At 30.3% G+C, this 23,644-nt stretch overlaps 1 protein-coding gene across 1 annotated transcript; it reads right to left on the bottom strand.

Moving 5' to 3' along the window:
* Positions 1–5,100: 5,100 nt before the first annotated feature.
* On the bottom strand, positions 5,101–6,640 carry LOC125424080 (transcription factor MYB108). Its single transcript, XM_048480392.2, has 3 exons — positions 6,463–6,640; positions 5,749–5,878; positions 5,101–5,578 (listed from the first exon to the last, which is right to left on the bottom strand). Exons 1-3 carry the CDS (start codon positions 6,638–6,640, stop codon positions 5,101–5,103), a joined length of 786 nt encoding a protein of 261 aa, XP_048336349.2.
* Positions 6,641–23,644: the final 17,004 nt, after the last annotated feature.

Raw genomic sequence — 23,644 nt, 5'->3', positions numbered from 1 at the left:
TCGGAAAGACTCAGATAATGTTTTGAATATTTGATACTTAACAGCTATAATGATAATAGCTGCTATAAGTATGTATATGGGGGTTTTTGAAGAGTCTTAAGAGAATGCTAACCAAAAAGGATATATAAGCTAATTTTATTAAATATATATATATATATATCTTATGTTTACACGTAACTTCCTAATTTTGTCAAAACTTGTTAATATTAATATTTATTTAATTTCTAAAACTATGTTTGACTGTTGTTTTTAGAAGAAAGACAAGTAGGGGCCTGATGATCAAAGTATATAGCGTGGCTTGGTGTGATGGATTGTAACGGGCATAATACAAGTGGGTGTTGCATTAGGAGTTTTAATTTACTGTCCCTTTTGGGATATTTTTGCTTCCTTACTTTTTGTTGCTTTATTTCTTTGTTGATTTGAATGTTCGATGGTAGTGGTGTCACGCTCTTTTGGATTGGATTATAATTAAGGGCCATGAAGAGGATGCTAGCCAGGAGGACCTCCCCTTGCCCTTGGCTCCTGGTTGTGGTGTCTTGGCAGCCTTGAATTTGCCACCTGTCAAAATACAACTTTATGATATTATGACTTTTGCATACAATATGAAAATGATAGTTAAACATTATCAAATTTAAATGAAAGCATTTTAATTTATCTCATTGATATGGTTGAATATAAATCATAGACCAAGCCAGCTATATATACCTATTTAAGGGTGCTACACTTTTATTAGGTATAAGAGAAAATCTTAACAGTGAAAAGGAAGCAAATCTTTTGGAAAACCATGGAAATTTTGATTGCGTTTTGTTGTTGCTAATGTTGCCATTGGTTGCTTCAAAAAAAATAAAGGTAATAGCATTTTAAGTGAATACCCGTAATGACATGTGTTTAAAAAAAAAAAAAAAACATAAAAAGACGTAAAATTACAAGATAAATTATGAAATCTATGGAAGAAAAAGAAATATACAAATAATGCAACATTTCTTGTCTTATTGAAATTTGTTGATGCTTAGTACATATATTTATGTATATTCGAAGGCAGTGTCCCATCCTCACAAGCATGAAACAGTTGTCAAACTTTCTAGATAAAAGAGATGGTGCTAAATTGAATTGATTAATAAAAGTTTTTCTTATATCACCAAAAAACTTTGAGATTCCAGGGCTTCAACTTTTGAAAATAACAATGAACTTTGAATATTGCTTTACCTTTGTAATTATGAGGCCGAATGAAGTAAGAAAATATTTTACATGCAGTTGAAATTAATTGTAAGCCTAGCTAGGAAAAAAATAAAAAGGTTGGTCCATTCATGTTCATTCAAACCAAGGATGAATAAATGAATGAAATATGAAGGATAATACTACGTTAGAAAACCTTATAATTTGCTAGTTAGCAAAACCCTGGGCTATGTATGTATGATTTTTGCACGAGGGAAATAAAGACAGTACTGATGGCAAATTGCAATGGATGGACGACCCATGGGCGGCTGAACATTCTCAATTGTGTTTTGTATATGAATGCATAAAATTGTATTTGTTGGAAGTCCACGGGGTGTTTGTTGTGGGTACAGTGGATGTGAGAATAGACCACCGAATTCTTTTTCTATCATCAAATATCAATTAATCTTGCTTTCAAAACCCTATAATAGTTGAATATATCAGTAAAATATATTAAATTAAAATAGAGAAAAAAAAAAGGGGAAATAATAATAGCAGATAGCAGTCCAGATTCAGTGGCATCGGGGTGTGACAAAGGCCCACATCGAAAAATTGATCAGGATCCTCTCTCTCTCTCTCTTTCTCTCTCTCTGTCTCTGAATTCTGCGTCAATGGGGCTGCCTGCCTGCGCCCACGGTCCACGGAATTCTTCTGCATCTACCCATCATCCTACCGTACCGTTTTTAATCCATTTCTATATTATTTTCCAATTTCCTTTGTCTTTTTTATTTTTCCAAGTATTTAAACTTTTTGATATAAAAAAATAAAAAAAATTAACTTTTTAATAAATTTTTGAAAGAAGAGGAATTGATCACTACGTTTGGAATTTAGAATTTGGAAATCAGTGGCCGTTATCAACTATCCAACAGTCGAAAGTATTTCAACTTTCTTCCTTTTATTATTATTATTATTATTTTGTTTTTTGGCAAAAAGTAAAGAAAATATATATTCATTATACACACACAACTGGCTATTCCGTGGAACCGTTCACACTATATAATTGAAGACGAATCCACCAAAAAAGGTATAATAGAAGACGATCATTAGATTTAGAATATCTACGGTCCATGTTATATCACAACGGAGGCTAATACGGGCAATATGAATATAATATTGGCACGTCTGGTTTCAATTACTTGCTCATCTCTTAATTTAGCGGCCACACGCGTGCGTATGCGTTTTGATGATAACTATCAAGCAAGCTAACGTTACACTCCATGATGTCATTTGTACCCACAAAACGGCTGCTATTTATTTATTTATTTTTCTTTAAAAAAAATAAAAAAACAGTTGGATTTGGATCTATAAACCATGATACGGATCTCAAAAGCCTAATTAAGATGAAGTGATAAGTTATCGATCATATATTGAATTTGATTTAATTTTCATTTACGAATTGGCATCTATAAATACTAAAAAGAAAATGGTTGAAGTTTGGTACTTTACTAATTGCGTAATTAATTGTGTAACTATGCATAGGGATAGATACAACTAAATTGAAAATATATATTACCCACAAAGTGTTAGCGCAGTCGATGAGGAGAAGTGCTCCATTTCCTTGTCAACAAGAGCGGCAAACTAAAGAAATGCTAGATTGGTAATATGAAAAACGCATGGAATTGGTGGTTTTTAATTAATTATTCGCACCAAAAAATAAAATAAAATAAAATAACTCCACTATAAAAATGAATTTCGTTCCCCTAATATATATGCAGTAGCCAGTAGCCCTTATTTTCTTCATAATTTAGTTTTAATTCCTTAAACACATAGATTATTTACTATTTTATTTCTTATTTTGTAATATTTACATTAATATATATTGCTGAAATCTTTGGCCCTTTTTGAGTCAAAACACCACTTAACACCACTTGGGGCTGACTGTTTTTCAGTTTTCCAGTCAAATTAGAAGCTTCTTCCCACTAATTTTTTTATGAAGATTAAATTGATTATATAGAAGATACATGGCATTTGAATTTTGACATTTGACTGTTGACATCAATTTAATTAATTAGATTAATTAAGTTGATAAATTGAATTCGGAATTAGATATATTTAACTAGATTATCTTCGTTTAATCCTATTCCTTCTCTTTGCCATCAATTCGGAATCATTTCTTCACTCCCAAGTCCTAAAACTTTTTTTTGTTTTTTTTTTTATTTCAAAAAGAAAAAGTCCAAAAACTTTTGTTATTTCCCACCCAAAAAAAAAAAAAAAAAAAAAAAAATCTAAAAACGTTGTTGTTTTCATGCCAGAATGACATGAAAAAGTTAATAAGCTGGCAAACTATATACATGTTTTAATCAATTCTTTTGAATTTCACCCGTTCTTCCTCTTTTATTTTTATATATATTTTTTTCCTTTTGACTTTTGCATTTAAGCATTTAATATAAAGAAGAAAAAAAGAATCCAAATTGAAAAGGGAGACCGTTCCTTTGTTTAATTTTTTTTTATTGGTTAACGTTTGTTTAATTTAATTAGTAAAACTAACGTGTATTTTTTTTTTTTTAAACTAAAATGTGTAATACTCTCTTTCTATATTCCTTTGTGCCTACTTTTATTTTTGGTTAGTAAAAGTGATGATCTGGCAGATTAAAAAAAATTGGATGGTTATATTGTCACGCTACTTTTTGGCTCTGCCAAGCTAAATGTAATTTTACGTTTCAGCACTCCCAATTTTAACGTCCCTTTGGCTTTTTTTTTTTTTTTTTTTTCTCCTTTTTTTTTTTCATTTGTCCTCGTTTAGAAAACCAGAACGCCTTGGACACCACTTTTAACAAAGTTCATCTTATCAACTATACACTCAAATCCCAACCCATACCAACAGCTTTAGCTACTCCCTGACTCTAAATTGAAGAAAACCACCTGTCATGTAATCTTCATGACTAGCATTATAACCAGTATTAATGATGACCACGCCTTCTTTTGCAAAAGCTCTTTAGGCATTAGCAACTCAGGGAAAAAAAAAAAAAAAAAATGTTGGCAAAATGATTTGATGCTTCACCAATTCCCTAACAATCTGAAAATTCGCAGCCCAATGACCAATTGACCATTTTTACCGCCCAAGCTCTCACTATTGTCATGCAGATCTCAAATAGCTCTACCAGCAACCAAGTTGTTCTCTTGATACGTTGAACTCATAAAGCTCCTAATAAACTGTAAGAATACAGGACGCCAATCAAAGTGGGTGCCCATTAGTTTCCTACTAACTGATCTTTTAGAGATATCTATGACTGTATACAAGAAAGTCAATGATCTGTAGTGAACCTCGATAACTAATAATTGAAGCAACATGGCCCAGTTGGCTTATAAAATAGGGATGATTTCTTGTTTTGCTAATTAAGAGTTCAAAGGGATCGATGATGAAAATGGAATTTAAGGAAATGTCACATTGTTTTTCCAGAGAAGAGGAAAAGCTATCAGGGTGAAATAAGAAGTGCAGAAACGTAAATTAAATTCAGCGTGAAATAGAAAAATAAAAAATAGACTGGCAATAGCACCACCAAAAAAAAAATTAAATGAAAGAATAGAATATGAGATGACATGGATGATGGACCATTAGATATTATAAATGAAAGGTTTAGATTAAAGAAAAAAACAAGCAGACAATTTTAATCCATCAATAATTGACAGAAAAATTAGATATTAATTATATTAGTGTTAGTCAGGATTTTCTTTATTAAAATTTGTTCAACAAATAAAGAGGAAAATTTAAGTGGCACATATATATATACATATATATGAGTGGATTAATATTATTAGAAAATACAAATAGCCAGATTAGGCCAAGATTATGAATCTGAAGATGAAATTACCAAAAGCTTAAGCGGATATACCATGGATGGTTAGTAGTCGATCTGGACTAGCTAGGTACTTTGAGCCGATAATCTAATCAAATAGCTGCTCTTGCAAAAATCCTACAAATTCAGTATCGTTAAAAAGATGGTCCAAAAAATCTCCAACTTCAAAGCAATCATTGCAGCATTGAAATGATTGGTGGTTTGAACCACTAAGAATATTATGTGTTGGAGTGTCCTGCGAATTACTGCCCTCTTTTTCATAAGACGTAATAGCAGAGATCACCTCAGGGAGTGACATAGCAGGATCGTCCGCAGTGGAGCCTCTTGTTTCATGATCGTAACTGATCAGTCCCCTATCCATCATATTGGCGTTGTACGAACATGAAGATGTGGCTCCCATTTGCTCCCCTAAACGGGGCATCCACACATAACGCATGGTCGCTTGGAATTGTTTGCTGTTCACATCGCATTTCATGAGCTTTGCCTGCTTTTGGACTCTCGTTCTCCAGTAGTTCTTGATCTCATTGTCTGTTCTACCGTTCAAGAATTGTGCAATCTTCGACCACCTTTTCTTGTCCGGAAATCATAAAATAAAGACAATCAAGCATTTGACATTAATTTGAGATTAAAAAAAAAAAAAAAAACAAGCTAGCAATGACATACATACATATATATATATATATATATCTATATATATATATAATGATGATTGATGAGAGAGATGATGATCAGATACCGATTTCCCCAGCGAAGATGGAGCTCAAGTATCAATAGCTGTTCTTGGAGGGTAAAATTTCCACGTCTAATCCCCGGGCGTAAGTAGTTTAGCCATCTGAATCTGCAGCTTTTCCCTGTTCGTTTTAAACCTGTATAAATCGAAATGTAATAGATTCAAATGAAAAAGTGCTAATTCTCTACCTTTGCTGGATGCAATTGCGATGAGCTTCAATAATGCTTGCATCTATAATGGATAGATCAAACTGTACCCTAACTGCTTCGTGTAGGTCAAAGGTTATCGTTCATCAAATATTAGTGAATGCATGACACATTTACCCAAACAAAAAAAAAAAAAACAAAACAAAAAAGTGAATGCATGATACACGTTAATACTTATATTGTTGTTTTATACAGATAATATATAAATAACCATGCATACCCCATACTACAATCAAGTCGATCTGATTGTTCTACCAAAAATGTTTTCTTTGTCGGTCATTAACTAGTTTCAAAAACTTAAAATTATATTAATGATTTCTTTAGTTTTTATAGGATTTTTTTTAACCAAATATGATTTTTGTAAGCTATTAAATTCATATTTAACTATAAATTAATTTTTAAATCTTAATCTATAGTAATAAAGAAGATATGATACTAAAACTAACAGGTCAAATTTAATTGGGAACTGACCATATATATATATGTATATATATATTAGTTAAATATATATGACCTGCAGAACGAGCAAGATGGTCCCAGTGACCCTCGCCATGGATGTTAACGTAATGAATGAGTCTGAAATCCTCTTCTTCTGTCCATGGACCCTTTCTAATTGTCTGCACCTGGTCGTCGTCTTCAATACTCTGATGATTTGCAGACCATGATCTACCATCTAAGTGGATAGTATCCATTAATTTTTCTATGAATACCCAGACCAGACAAGTACACAAAAAGGGAGAGATTAATTAAAGGAATGGCCTCTGGGATTATGACATAGAGACAAGGGAATTAATTATATAGAGGGGACAGAAAATGAAAATTTTAGAACATATCGAATCACCCACAGTGAAAAATTAAAGTTGCATGTGCGTGGTAATAAAGTTATAATAGTTACTCGGCCTGCAATACTGTACTCTTCCATTCAAATCTGTTTTAGATTCTTATCTTATACTTCCTTGTTTTATTCTTTTTAATCATGTGTTTTAGTCTCCAGACATACATATGTCTAGGGGTGGGCACGGATTGGGTTGGTTCGGTTTTGGACCGAAATACAACCCAATCCATACATATCAGTTTTTTTAATTTACAATCCAAACCAAACCATTGAAGTATTAAATCCAAACCAAACCAAACCATTTATGATCGGTTTGGTTTGGATTGGTTGATCGATTTGAAACTTACTAATTTATAAATATATAATACAAATAAAAAATTTTTCAAATATAAAATATAAATAATAAATTATAATTATCCAAACATAAAATACAATTAGAATAATACAACATAGTCTACAATGGAAAATAAAGAAGAAAATGTAGCAAATGATATACATCATGCACTTATTAAATAGCTAACATTAATGTCATCATCTCACTCCTATAAAATCAAATTAAAATTGTTAGAACAAATAATGTAAAATAATACATTCGTCAAAATTCATTCACTCAAGAATCAATGCATAATTCCTTTTATTTTTTTTTAATTTTAAAACTTTGGTAAATCATAAGTCAATCAACGTTGACAGGTTCACTAATTTTAGTTGATTCTGTAAACTCTACAAAGATCAAAACAGTAAAATGAGCAATAAATTATATTTAAACATTTATATATATATATATATATATAAGTAACAATTGGATACAATATATGTAGATATATATATGATGGGGATGTAAAAAAATATATATATATTATGGTGATGGTGATGGACTGGTGGTGGGCGGCAACAAAGGTAAATGTTTAGTTTAGCGTTACAACTAACAATTTGATTTAGGATTTAGGATATAGGGATGTAAAAAAAAAAAATATATATATATATATATATATTAAAAATCAATATATAAAAATGGAAAAAAAAATAAAAACTAATATATAAAAATGAAAAAAATATTCTAAAATTAATATATAAAAATGAAAAAAAAATAAAAAAATATATAATTTTTTAGTTATATAATATATTATTTGGATTGGATTGGATTGGATTGGATTTATATTTCCAATCCATAACCAATCCAATCCATATAATTTATAATATTTTGAACCCAATCCAATCCAATTGATGTAAAAATCCAATCCAAACCGTTAAAAATGGATTGGATTGGGCGGATTGAACGGGTTGGATTGGATTTTGCCCACCCCTACATATGTCCGGTATATTTATTATAAAATCAATTCTAAAAATTTAAAAAGATTTTTTCTTTTTTTGGGTCGAAATGGTATAATTATATTCTACTTTGGATTGTCTAACCTATGCATATATGCATGAATGGGTCTAAATACCAAAATAAAAAGTTTATTAAAAAAATGTGATTGCATGCAAGCATTTATCTTCTTTCTCTGTTGCGCAAGTAGAACTATTCATTGACAGGCTCTCAGCATCTTTATACTTTCATGCTTCATCCTAACTTTTTATGATCCCCTCCCAAGCCACACCCAGCTTCCTGTAAATTTCCCCTCTGTGTTTATTGATATTCACCTAATTAGGCTGCTCCAAGGCATGCACGTGGTTAATTTGAGTGAGAGTTTCAAATTTTGATCAAACAAAAGTTGGATGCCTCCCTTCTAGGAGATGATTTTCGGTACTCCCTGAATACATGTATTTTTTTTTTCCCCCCTTTTTTGAGTGGCAGCTACGGTCATTTGTAAGCAAAGCTGGCTACCAAAAATCACAAATTAATTTCAATTAACTTTTGGTGCAACTATTAGTCCTACCTACCATACCTTCTTGGTTAATTTCCATCTCCAAATGTCAAAAACCTTTCTTTTTTGTGCCAGAAAATAGTGAAGATATCAAAATTATTCATAAAACAAAAAATCTTTTACTTTCATTTTTTTTTAATTATTATTATTATTATTTCCTTTCACTTTGATTGCCAATGACTTGATGTAAGACACAGTCAAAATATTATGTTAATAAAGACTTATGATCATGTTTGTCAATAAATATATTTTCTACCAGGACTATGGTAAGGCTTATAAGGAACTAGCTACAAACAAATTTCCATGATTAAATTCAAACTTCTTGTTGTCGTAACCTCATCTATCTATCTATCTATCTCTATCTATCTATATATATATATTTGCCAACTCCAAAAAATTGTTATAAGAAAAAGGTGATAATATGTTGTTGTGCCATATCCTTCAATATAATTGAATTTAACCTCTCATAAATGTTACGGAAATTTATATTCTTTATGAACAAAGTAAAACGTAGTTTTCCCTCTTCCTGCAATGATTTTAGTTACTTTTCTTCAGTAGAAATTGTATACGGCCTCTCCATATGCTCAATTTCCTGTCTTTTCTCATATGGTTAATTCGCTTCCGTTTAAATGATGTCTAGTCGAGAATAATTCTTTGTTGAAACTTGAAAAATGAGGACAACAATGTTAGAACCTTGTGAAAAATGGTTTAAAAAGCGGCAGCATAAATTCTCTAATATTTTTTTAAGATAAAACCTATATGACGAAATACTTTTTGTATATATATATATATATATATTTTTTTTTTTTCAGATCGAGATTTTTGTATTCTTCACTTTCAGAATTGTATGCTCTGCCCAACCTTTCTTGTTCATCACTCACATTCAATGACTGCGCGAAACAAAATCAAATTCAAATCGTAAACATGAGATGTACAGAACAATCTAGTTTTATGGCTAACTGGATAAACGGATGACATAGCCTTGTTAAATTAAGCAATGTTAACACACAAAAAAAAAAAACAAAGAATGTCAAAAGGAAACTAAATGGATTGGGCCTACATACAGATCACAGGGTCCAATCCATCTCTTTCCTAATCGTGAGTGTCCAATAGTTCAACCGACTTTTATAGATTCTTTCCTATACATAACAGGGAGCATATGGACAATGTAAGAGTACCGATTTCTTAAATATTAATTAGACAACGAGGTAGCTAATATTTGATAAATATAATTCAGAGGCTGCCTCTCTCTCTATTTCTGTCAAAACTGCAGCTTATTCATCATCCCCACCGACAAAAATGATATGTATATATATACATATTTTTGGGAAAAGACCGACAAAAAGGATTAGGAAGTGTCATGGGTGCTAGAAAATAATTAAGAACGTACTAAAATTAGTGAAAGGCTGTAAATTGAGGGAAAAATTAAATTTTTCCGTAATTGAGAGAAACAGAGTAGTTCTAGTCTTCTAGATGAGTGCATAAATCAATGGTTCCAAATAGGGCCCATTTCTGGTGAGACACGTGTCACAATCTTCCACTCATTTACAACCATCGACCACGATTTTGACGCTCTGCAGCATCTTCCAAATCTCACATGGGCACCTACTATCTATAGGTCACTGGTTTTCGCGCTCACCGAAAATTAAATATTAATAGTAATGGGCATAGTGGTGCACAATGCACAAAAATACGGAGGAAACGTATTAATAAACGAGGAATATCAGGCTTTTTTTTAGCACCAATAAAAAAAAATAAAAAAAAAATAAAAAGAGGAAATATCAGGCTTTATAAATTATACATAAAATTAAGGCCCTGTCTGTTTCAAATTTACGTAATTTAGTTTTGATTTTTTTTTTATTTGTTAGAAACCCCTCAAACCTAATTGGATATGGAGGAGGAATTGTTGTAAATGAAAATAAAAGAAAAGAAAAACATTATTGCTTTGAAAACTTTCAATGAATCTCGTGTACTACCTCAAAACTTAAAAATTATTTAATTTAATAGATAATTATGGAGCTATTTTTTATCATATAAGTTTATGTCAACAATCATTCATGTCAAATAGATTTCTTCATCACTTCGTGCAGCAAAATAAAATATATATATATATATATATATATAAACTCTTCATAATTTTTTCTTAACGACAAGAGAAGATTGTCTATTAGCAAAACAACAAAAGAAGATTGTGTAATACTGTAAATTTTTTTTTACATTGAGTTAAATCAATTTTTTATATAGAAAACCAAACTAAAAAGAAATGGTATAAAAAATTGATTAGAGGGTTTTTTTGAGAATTGATTTTTTTAAAATAGAGAAAATTGAACAAATAAATGATCTACTAACAATGTTTTACTTCTTTGAAATAATAAGAATAATAAAAAAAAACTAAGTAGCATTAATGTTTGAACTTTTTAAAAATGGTTTAAAGAGTGCCTACGTAAATTCTCAATCTCTCATCTAGAAGAAAATCTTGCATGCATTAGTGGTATAGGTTACTTAATACCATTTTAAATCATTAGACATCGTGTATTTAAAATTTACTATATCAAAGACCAGCTCATCACCTTCAAAAGGTAATTCCTCTTGCACACGCACCGTTTTCTTCCATGGTTAGCTTTTGGTGTCTCCCTTCTCCCATGGCATAAAATTTATGGTCCACCACCATTTTCTTCCTCTGAAGCTACTTGATTTCTATACTTCTAACTTTTTGAGGGATCAATTTGTGGACTTGGCACGCTCCTTCAATTTCAAATTCCAATTTGGGTTAAAGTTGGACTCATTGTAACACTAGATGAAGTGGGTATGTTACCAAAGTCTCTATCTTCATTCTTCCTTTCCAATATGATTTGGATCCATGGTCGTTTTAATAAGAGAAGGAAAAAAAAAAAAAAAAAAGGATTTAAAAAGATAAAAACTCACCTTCTCTGTCTAATGTTTCTATGAGATTTATAAGAGGGCTTCACAATTTCTCACAGGAGATGATGTTATTCTTGTTTTATTTTTCTTGTTATTGTTTTTATGACCTTCAAGCAACATGTAGAAGATGGAGAAGAGAGAAGCCCCATGGACGAAAAACATCTACAAAATGTTATTTTTCCCAAAAAAAGAAAAAAAAAAGAAAAAAGAAAAATAAATTGGGATGGGGATTTTTGGTGATCAAGAAGTTGTGCAGCGGTGACAATAAAGATTTATGCCATGGAAAGGAAAGGAAAGGTGAGGAATAGCTTCTATGGGAGGTAGGGATGGAGAAGCAGGTGAAAAGCCAGCTGTCAGAAACAAGAAAAAGCACGTAAAGGATTTTACGTTTTTAAAAATACAAATATTTAAAAAAAAAAAAATGATTAGCTGGTCTCTGATATGGCCAATTTATAACACATAGCAATCAATGACTTAAGAGGGGTATTAGCTGACCTGCTGCTACCAAGATTTTCTCCTCTTTTAGAGAGTATATATTATTACTAATATTCATAACTAGTTGGTAATTAAATATCATTTCTTATCTAACAGTATGTGCATACTTTTGGTACCAAATATAGATACAATAAATTATATGTTCAAATTTTATATAAACCGTAATAGCTCATATGTAATCACACATGTATGAGGAGTTTTATAGCCCCTGTTTTTATTTTTTTGTTTTTTTATTTTTTTGTTTTTATCTAAATTGATCTATAATATTTTTAGAAAATAAAAAACTATTATGTGGCAATACATAATTTTACAATTCGTGGCACTCTTTTAGAATATGCTACATGCCACTACACAGCTACTAATTATAGTGTTTATTGCTATTACCAAAAAAGAGGAAAAAAATTATCATCACTACGCGAAAAATAAGCTCTAGCGACGCTACGAGATAAATGCGTCTAAAAAAATAAAACCGCGACTCTGAGGTTAATACGTCAGTAAAAATTCGACCAATCGACGACGCATAAAAAAAAAGTTGATGTCGAGAAGTCGCGAGAAACAAAAACACACAACGCATAAGACTTAGAGTCGCTGAATAAACACATTTATGCGTCGCCTATTAGTGTAACATTTTTTTTTTTTTGCGTTTTTTGTAAGTATGTAACAGTTGATTTTCTTTCAAATTTAAATAACAAGTGAAAATGTTTAAATATTTCGGAAAATATTTTATTGATATAAGGCGACGTATACACTATTATGGGTCGCCCATTAGGGAATAAATTTATATTTTTGGGTGTTTTTTCTAAGTATTAAACAGTTGATATTCTTTCAACTTTAAATAACAAGTAAAAATGTTTAAGCAGCATGACATTTTTTTTTTTTGAAATTTTTTTTTAAAAGATTTATTAATGATATTAGGCGACAAGAAGAATTGTGCGTCGCCTATTAGTGTATTATCATATTTTTTTTTTGAAATTTTTAGTAAGTATTAAACAGTTGATTTCTTTCAACTTTAAATAACAAGTGAAAATGTTATAGCTGCTTCACAGTGCTTTTTTTTTTTTTTTTTTTGCAAATAAATTTGTAGAAAATATGTTATTGATATATGGCAACGCATAAATACTATTATGCGTCGCCTATTAAGGTAATAATTTTTTTTTTTTTGCATTTTTTGTAAGTATGTAACAGTTGATTTTCTTTCAACTTTAAATAACAAGTGAAAATGTATAGATATGTCAGAAAATATTTTATTGATATAAGGCGACGTATACACACTGTTATGCATCGCCTATTAGGGTAATAAATTTTTTTTTTGTTGCGTTTTTTATAAGTATGTAACAGTTGATTTTCTTTCAACTTTAAATAACAAGTGAAAATGTTAAAGCAACATCATAGTGCTTTTTTTTTTGTTTTTTCAAAAAATTTGTTGGAAAACATTATAATGATATAAGGCGACCCATAAACACAGTCATACACAATATTATGCGTCGCCTATTAAGGTAATAATTTTTTTTTTTTTTTTGCATTTTTTGTAAGTATATAATAGTTGATTTTCGTTCAACTTTAAATAACAAGTGAAAATGTTTAAATATTTCAGAAAATATTTTATTGATTTAAGGCGACGTAAACATACTATTATGAGTCGCCTATTAGGGTAATAAAATTTATTTTTTGGTCTTTTTTGTAAGTATCAAACTGTTGATTTTCTTTAAACTTTAAATAACAAGTGAAAATGTTTAAGCATCATCACAGTGCTTTTTTTTATTGTTTTTTTCCAACAAAATTTTGGAAGACATATTAATGATATCAGGCGACACAGAAGAATTATGCGTCGCCTATTAGTGTATTATTTTATTTTTTTGAGATTTTTAGTAAGTATTAAACAGTTGATTTCTTTCAAATTTAAATAACAAGTGAAAATGTTTAAGCTGCTCAAAGTGCTTTTTTTTTTGTTTTTTGAAATAAATTGTTTGGATAATATTTTATTGATATAAGGCGACTCATACACACGTTTATGCGTCGCCTATTAGTGTAATATTTTATTTTTGGTATTTTTTTCTAAGTATTAAACAGTTGATATTCTTTCAACTTTAAATAACAAGTGAAAATGTTTAAGCAGCATCACAGTTCTTTTTTTTTTTTTTTTTACAAAAATTTTTTTTAGATGACGTATTATTTATATCAGGTGACACAGAAGAATTATTTTTTTTTTTGGAATTTTTAGTAAGTATTAAACAGTTGATTTCTTTCAACTTTAAATAACAAGTGAAAATGTTTAAGCTGCTTCACAGTAATTTTTTTTTTGTCTTTTCAAATAAAATTTTTGGAAAATATTTTATTGATATACGGCGACGCATAAATACTATGATGTGTCGCCTAGTAGTGTGAAATTTTTTTTTTGTTTTTTTCTAAGTATTAAACAGTTGATTTTTTTTCAACTTGAAATAACAAGTGAAAATGTTTAATCAGAATCGTAGTGCTTGTTTTTTTTTGTTTTTTTGCAAAAAATTTTTTGGAAGACATATTATTCTTATAAGGCGATCCATAATCATTATACGTCGCCTATTAGTGTATTATTATTTTTGTTTTTGGCATTTATTAAGTATTAAACAGTTGATTTTCTTTCAACTTTAAATAACAAGTGAAAATGTTTAAACTGCTTCACAGTGATTTTTTTTTTGTTTTTTCAAATAAATTTTTTGGAAAACATTTTATTTATATAAGGCGACTCAGAAACTCTATTATGCGTCGCCTATTAGTTTAACGATATTGTTTTTTTGTTTTTTTCTAAGTATTAAACATGTGATTTTCTTTCAACTTTAAATAACAAGTGAAAATGTTTAAGCAGCATCACAGAGCTTTTTTTTTGTTTTTTTTTTTCTTATTTCCCTTAGGCGACCCTCAAGTTTTTTGTGCGTTGCCTATTGACTTTTTATTTAAATATTTTTTTTTCTTTGGTTTTGTGAAAATATTTATCAATCTGTTTTACTTTTGGCATCAAATAATCTGTTAAAATATTGAAGCACATAACTGTGATGGTTTTTTTTTTTTGCATTATTTGTATCAGGCGACTCTGAAGCATATTGTGCGTCGCCTGTTCATCGTTTATTTTAATTATTTTTAATATTGTTTGAAATTTTGTAAAATTGGTATGTTTGAAACCAAAGTTCATGCAAAACAAATACTACCTTATGAGCGATTTTCACAAATTTGTCTACAATATTTTATATGTACAAACAAAAGCTATTAACAAAAGCTAGTTATTTCACTACCATGCATATATATATTCATTGGTTTGAGATACTTGTGATCATCGCTGTTGCCCATTCATCTCTAAATTCGTTGACATTTTCAGCTTGTAACCAAGTGACACTTTCGTACTGAACATGAGAAACTTATGTTAATACATATAAAAATAATCATAAATATTAATTATTACATAATAGAAATATGATGAAATCATTAAATTAATAATAATTTACCATTCCTCTTAAGTCCCGGGGAGGAACTTTGCGCCTAATGATATCTCGCATTATCATCATCATATAGTAACCGCATTCCGTATTCCCGGGCTGCATTGGTGTCTAAATTTGCAAATAGTAAATTATGTGTAATATTAGATACGAATATATACAAGTATTTAAATTAACTAACAACTAATAATGCTAAGTTTTTATATATAATAATTACCTTAGTATTTTGCCACCGAAGTTTCTTTTCAAATGTCTTTCCTTGGTTCCATGCAACGAAGGAATTATATAGAAATATAAATATTGTATAAGATTATACAATAGCTTCAAAAGTACAAATCCAATATAAGAACAATTAAGTAAAAATATTAGAGTTATTAATTAACTTACTCGTCGATCAAAGATTTTAGATCCTTATCAATTATATTCTTATGAGTCTTCAAAGAATCAAAAAACCATGCTACTGCTTTGTATAAATCAACAACACATAGCATCCAATGATTCCTAAAAACACCAATAAATATTTTAGTTAATATGATGTTTCTCGAAATGAATATTTTCATAACATAATTCAATAAAATTAACACAATATTACCTTGCATAGTAGGGAAATAACCATAGTTGATTATTTCTTGCATCTTGCCATCTACTCAATATATTTAATATCCGTTCATGAGGGTTTTGATGACCAACCGAAGCAATAATATCCGGATGAACAAAACAATATTTCCCTTCGAAGGAGCCCGTCAATCCCTCACATAAATGCCTACATAATCCGATTACAAATAATTATAGTGTTTAATTAATTAAATTAAAGAATTAGTTATAAAGACATCCAAATTTAGTTTACCTTATGTAGAATGAGATGCATTCGGAAGATAATTCTTGCATGTAACAAAAATCGTTTATATCGCTACTCGCTATGCCCAACTGTTGTTCTTCCCCAAAGATCTCTTTTTTCATATTAAAAAACCATAAATGATCGCTATCGACGTCCTTGATCCGACGTAGCAACTCTCGGATCGTTGGGGTAACGATTAAGGGATCAACATTATCATCTTCATCATTCTCAACATTTGACCTGTTCGAGCTTCCCTACAAAATATCAACAAACAACATTTAAAATAGAACAAAAATGAAATTATTTTAAACTTCATTAATATATATAGCTGCATCGAACAATACCTCCTCAGATGGCAAGATAACAAGATCTCTTGGCCATGCAACAAATGCACCTTCAGCATCACCGACACGTATGATGTCAAATGACGGAATAGGCAAATGTGCAAATCCATCAATAACGTCATCAACAGTTACCTTATAATTTGCTGCACCTAGCTTCACACCATGGCACATATCCGTTGGCAGCAAAGGTACCAAAGTGCCACGTGCTACTATATGGCCAACATTGCCTTGTGCAAGATTGCATTTTACACCCTGCAAAGTTTAAAAAAAAAAAAAATTAATATATGTTCACATGACAATATTCCTTCAACTTAAAGACTCGATCCCATGACCTCATGGCAGTAGGTAAGACCCTTCAACCATGGGAGCTATATAGATAGTAATAACCCACTGAAACATACATACATACATACATATATATATATATATATATATAAATAAAAATATGAAATAATCACCTCAGGATAGATCCGAGGAGCATCAATCCAAGATGTAGATTAGGTCCCATGAGCAGCAACATCATCGAATTGGGTGCCCGGAGCATCAACATCATCGACTGGGGGGGTCCCATGAGCAATAACATCATCGACTTGGGTCCCACGAGCATTAACATCATCGGCTGGAGGGGTCCCTAGACCAGCAACATCATCGACTTGGGTCCCAGGAGCAGCAACAGTATCGGCTAGATGAGCGAGTGATGGAATCTGAATACCACATGCCGATATGAGCGCATCAACTTGGGTAGCGCTGCTGCTGCTTGAATTTCTGACGATCGCCATCAGACCTTTGAGCAACGTCTCATAGATTGAATTGTTTCCACTTCCCTCCGACTTGGTCTTTTTTTGTGAACTCGGCTTAGGAGTATGGAAAAAAGTTATTCACCGTGTATCCTTTGCCTCGACCCCTAAGCCTACCTCCATACTCCTCTTTTCCCAAAGCTTGTGTTAGGATATCCACAGGAGGTGAAGGCCGAATTTCTCCTTCTGTTGCCTTCTTCTTTAAGTCATTCTACAATATATTGTTTAAATGATTGAATATATCAGTTTATATAATAATGAACTAAATAATAATATATGCAACAAATATTCATATAAAATACAATACTCACAATGTTTTCCGCTACATGTTCAGTTTCTTCATTTGCATATTTTCCATCCTTCCCCATACGTGCCCGTATCCACAGGTCATCTTGGTCTACATAATCTTCAGTGCCTCTTTCAAGTTGTTTCAAAATTACAAATAAATTAATTTTAATAATGCATGCAACTGATCAAGTAACAATGACAAAATTAATATGGTTAAATGTAAATAAAAATAAATTGCATACAATGGCTCTTTCTAATCTCGCGTAGCCCATTGCACCCATCCTATGCGGATACTTGTTTAATTGCCGTTTTTCCGAATATTTTTGACTTAATGCCTACAAAAGTTATAAACAAACATATTAGAAAACCCAAATAACATAAGTCACCATAACAAATTTTAATTTTTATATAAATAATGGCAGCGCAATTTAATACAACAGTACCGTGCATTAAATAAAACTATACCAGGAATTTATCCGACAACCTTTGTTGTACAAAATCATCCCACACCTCTTGGCTTATGAATTCATAAATTGAGGGTCGATGCTTCAACTTTTCGGGTGTGTCAATATATGGTCGAACAAAAGATCTATACAAGTAATTCTTGAATTTTCTCCATTTGTCACAACAATCTTTTAAAGTTGCCTTCCTAAAACTATCATCCTTACCCGTATATTGCTGCAAAATTAAAAAAAAAATATATATATATATATATATTTAGTAACATTGGTTGACAAGTAAATGCGGTAAGTTAGAAATGCAAGTAAAATGCATATATACAAGCTGCAAATGCAAAAAAAGAATTATAAAATCTCCATCAATTAAATATTATTTATAATAAACAATATCTAACAATAATGCACTCTGTACCTTTATTGATGCCTATAGGTTATCTTTTAACCTATCGGACACATCTCTCCAATTAGGTATATTAATTGGTATTGTGCTCCTAGCCAACGAGCCCTCCAAATTGTTTAGTCGAACGGCCTCAGAGTTAATAGCAACTCCAACCTCATTATATTGAGGTTCCAAGCTTTTGTTTCCCGCCAAATGCTTCCTAAGGCCTTTCATTGTTGTGGCCCCTCGTTTTCTACGCCTTGGGGATGATGTATTCGGCCTTTCCATATCACTGGATGGTGATCCAGCGCCATCCCCATCCGAGAGGACATGTTCATTAAAAGGATCCATAATTCTACATACAAAAAACATAAACACAAATTAATATTACTAAAAATATGAACATAGGGTGTAGTATAATGAATAAACAATTAATAACAATAATAAACGATAAATTCATGTAATTTATTTACCAAGTGATGCAGTAATAGTATCTTCTCTTAACATCTATCCTCTTTAACAGTCATTAACATTTTCAAACTTTGCATCCGGCGACTAAATCACTAATGGATTTTGAGTCGCACAAACGACGTCATTTTAAGACCCAAAACAGAGCACCACCTCTGACATTTCCCACACAAATTTAACCATATAAACACATAATACAAATAATAGCATATAATTTTGCTTTACATACAATTGAACCCCACTTAATAAATATAGCTATTTTTCCAAACAAAATTTAGCTAACCCATTGTCTACAACAAGCCATGATCTTGACAACATAAAACCCCACTAAAATTACAGTAACGAACAAATATTTAAAAAAAAACAAAAACACCAGCAAACAGAATTTTTTTTCCAGCAAACACATACACCACCAAACCCCAAAAGGGATGAAAAACAGCACACAAAAACAGTACACATACACCACCGAACCCCAAAAGGGATGAAAAACAGCACACCTTTACAAATCCAGCAATCAAGAGGAACTTCAAGCCACCACAGCAGCGACGGCGACGGTGACGGCACGGCAGAAACCCAGCAACCAAATCCCGGCGACGAGATGGCAAAAACCCCAGCCACCCAGTGCGACGGCGATGGCGACGGCAAGAAGGTGAAGTTCTTCCAACCCAACCACCGGCAAGAAGAAAGAAGCAGAGGAAGAAGGAACTTTGGGTATTTAGGAAAGAAACCCACAAAATCCTTCAAACCCTTGAAAGAAACAAGAATGCATAATGAGAGTGTGATCCTTCAAAATCTTCTCATACCCCCTAGATTGCTTCCAACTCTCAAGTTTCCGTACTAATGGTTAATGGTTGAAAAGAAAGCCCATAGATTAACGTGCCATTTTATTTATAATATTTCATGAATATTGGGGAATAAAAAATGGTTATTAAAAACATTTTAGGGGCAAATAAAAATACTTAAAGACACTTACAAACGAAAAAATGGAAATACAAAAAAAAAATAATAAAAAGAAATTAGAAAAAGCGACGTATAAAGAATAAAATACGTCGCCTATAAAAATTAAAAAGCATATAAATTTTAAGTGTTTTGAAATGTTAAATAAAAAATAAATATACTTGAAAGAAAATTAGACTGATTAAAAAATATAAAAAAAAAACTCATTCACGTTGTTAAAATATTTTAACTAGTTATTTGATGCTGAGATAAAATCAGATTGATTAAAAAAATAAAAAAACAAAACTCATTTATGTTGTTTAAATATTTTCACTGGTTATTTGATGCTGGAAGAAAATCAAATTGTTAAAAAGCATGGTTTTTTTGAAAAAAAAAAAAATTGGGTATTAGGCGACGCATAATACTGCTTATGCGTCGCCTATTACTATAATTAAAAAAAAAAAAACTCTCTTTATATTGTTTAAATATTTTCACTGGTTATTTAATGTTCAACTAAAATCAAATTGTTAAAAATGAAGGTTTTAAAAAAAAAAAAACTTTGGATTATAGGCGATGTATAAGGCTGTCTACGCGTTGCCTATTACTATAATTTAAAAAAAAAAAAACTCTCTTTATATTGTTTAAATATTTTCACTGGTTATTTGATGCTCAACTAAAATCAAATTGTTAAAAATGAAGGTTTTAAAAAAAAAAAAACTTTGGGTTATAGGCGACGCATAAAGCTGTTTATACGTCACCTATTACTATAATTTAAATAAAAAAACGACCATCTTTAACTTATTTAAATATTTTCACTGGTTATTTGATGCTCCTAAAAAATCAAATTCTTAAAAAAGATGGTTTTTTTTTGGGGGGGGGGAAAAAAAAGGGTATTAGGCGACATATAAGGATGCTTATGCGTCGCCTATTACTATAATTTAAAAAAACAAATCTCTTTAACTTGTTTAAATATTTTCACTAGTTATTTGATGCTCCTAGAAAATCAAATTCTTAAAAAAGATGGTTTTTTTTTGGGGGGGAAAAAAAATGGGTATTAGGCGACGCATAAATATGCTTATGCGTCGCCTATTACTATAATTTAAAAAAAAAAATCTCTTTATCTTGTTTAAATATCTTCACTGGTTATTTGATGCTCATAGAAAATCAAATTGTTAAAAAAGATGGATTTTTTTGGGGGGAAAAAAAAAATTGGGTATTAGGCGATGCATAAATATGCTTATGCGTCGCCTATTACTATAAGTTAAAAAAAAAAAAAACTCTCTTTATCTTGTTTAAATATCTTCACTCGTTATTTGATGCTCATAGAAAATCAAATTGTCAAAAAAGATGGTTTTTTTTGGGGAAAAAAAAAAGGGTATTAGGCGACGCATAAATATGCTTATGCGTCGCCTATTACTATAATTTAAAAAAAAAATCTCTTTATCTTGTTTAAATATCTTCACTGGTTATTTGATGCTCATAGAAAATCAAATTGTTAAAAAAGATGGTTTTTTTTGGGGGAAAAAAAAAAAGGGTATTAGGCGACGCATAAATATGCTTATGCGTCGCCTATTACTATAATTTAAAAAAAAAAAAAAAAACTCTCTTTATCTTGTTTAAATATCTTCACTCGTTATTTGATGCTCCTAGAAAATCAAATTGTTAAAAAAGATGGTTTTTTTTGGGGAAAAAAAAATGGGTATTAGGCGACGCATAAGGATGTTTATGCGTCGCCTATTACTATAATTTAAAAAAAAAAAATCTCTTTATCTTATTTAAATATCTTCACTGGTTATTTGATGCTCATAGAAAATCAAATTGTTAAAAAAGATGGTTTTTTTGGGGGGAAAAAAAGAAAAAAAAAAAAAAAGGTATTAGGTGACGCATAAATATGCTTATGCGTCGCCTATTACTATAATTTAAAAAAAAAAAACTCTCTTTATCTTGTTTAAATATCTTCACTCGTTATTTGATGCTCCTAGAAAATCAAATTGTTAAAAAAGATGGTTTTTTTTGGGAAAAAAAAAAGGGTATTAGGCGACGCATAAGGATGTTTATGCGTCGCCTAATACTATAATTTAAAAAAAAAAAAAAACTCTCTATATCTTGTTTAAATATTTTCACTGGTTATTTGATGCTCCTAGAAAATCAAATTGTTAAAAAAGATGGTGTTTTTGGGGGAAAACAAAAATGGGTATTAGGCGACGCATAAGGATGCTTATGCGTCGCCTATTACTATAATTAAAAAAAAAAAAAACTTTCTTTATCTTGTTTAAATATCTTCACTGGTTATTTGATGCTCATAGAAAATCAAATTGTTAAAAAAGATGGTTTTTTTTGGGGAAAAAAAAATGGGTATTAGGCGACGCATAAGGATGTTTATGCGTCGCCTAATACTATAATTTAAAAAAAAAGAAAACTCTCTTTATCTTGTTTAAATATTTTCACTGGTTATTTGATGTTCCTAGAAAATCAAATTGTTAAAAAAGATGGTTTTTTTTGGGGGGAAAAAAAATGGGTAATAGGCGACGCATAAACAGCCTTATGAGTCGCCTAATACTATAATTTAAAAAAAAAAAAAAACTCTCTTTATCTTGTTTAAATATTTTCACTGGTTATTTGATGGTGGAAGAAAATGAAATTGTTAAACAGAAAGATTTAAAAAAAAAAAAAAACGTTCTCTAACTAGTTTAATTATTTTCACTTTTTATTTGATGTTCCAAGAAAATCAAATTGTTAAAAAGGATGGTTTTTTTGAAAAAAAATAAAAATGGGGTATTAGGCGACGCATAAGGCTGTTTATGCGTCGCCTATTACTATAATTTAAAAAAAAAAAAACTTTCTTTATCTTGTTTAAATATTTTCACTGGTTATTTGATGCTCAAAGAAAATCAAATTGTTAAAAAGGAAGGTTTTTTTTTATAAAAAATAACTTTTGGTATTAGGCGACTCATAATTTTGTTTATCCGTCGCCGATTACTATGATTAAAAAAAAAATATAACTTTCTTTATGTTATTTAAATATTTTCACTGGTTATTTGATGCTGAAATAATATCAGATTGATTAAACAGAAAGATCACAAACCCAAAAAAACAAATTATTTGCTCATAAGCGACTCATAAATATTTTAATGCGTCGCTTTTTATTTGAAATGTCCTTCCCAAATGTAATCTATTAGTTTATTTGGGTTCATATAAACTATCACTAATAGCCGAAAACATGAAAGTGCAACTCGTTGAACATACTTAATTCGAGCAATTGGACTATGGGTCCTTGCTTTAGACCAATTTACAATTGTTATATCCTATCTCAAATTGTTTAGTCGTGAGATGTGTTTTTGTGTTTGTGTATACTCATCATATATGAGAATAATTGAAAAGAGCATTGATAGAACTGTTTTATATTTTTAGATTAATTGACTTGGTGTTCATTGGAATGCTATGTGAAAATTTTTTTTGAATGTAATTTTAAAAAAAGTGACACAAATTAAAAAATAAATTTTAATTACTATTGGATAAGGCGACCCTTTTATACGTAAATGCGTTGCCTGTCTCTATCAATGAGTCGCTAGATCATCTACCTTTTTAAATGTAAAATTAC

Source organism: Ziziphus jujuba, chromosome 9 (assembly GCF_031755915.1).
Source record: "Ziziphus jujuba cultivar Dongzao chromosome 9, ASM3175591v1".
Lineage (NCBI taxonomy): Eukaryota > Viridiplantae > Streptophyta > Magnoliopsida > Rosales > Rhamnaceae > Ziziphus > Ziziphus jujuba.
This window is presented reverse-complemented; position numbering and strand designations above follow the sequence as displayed.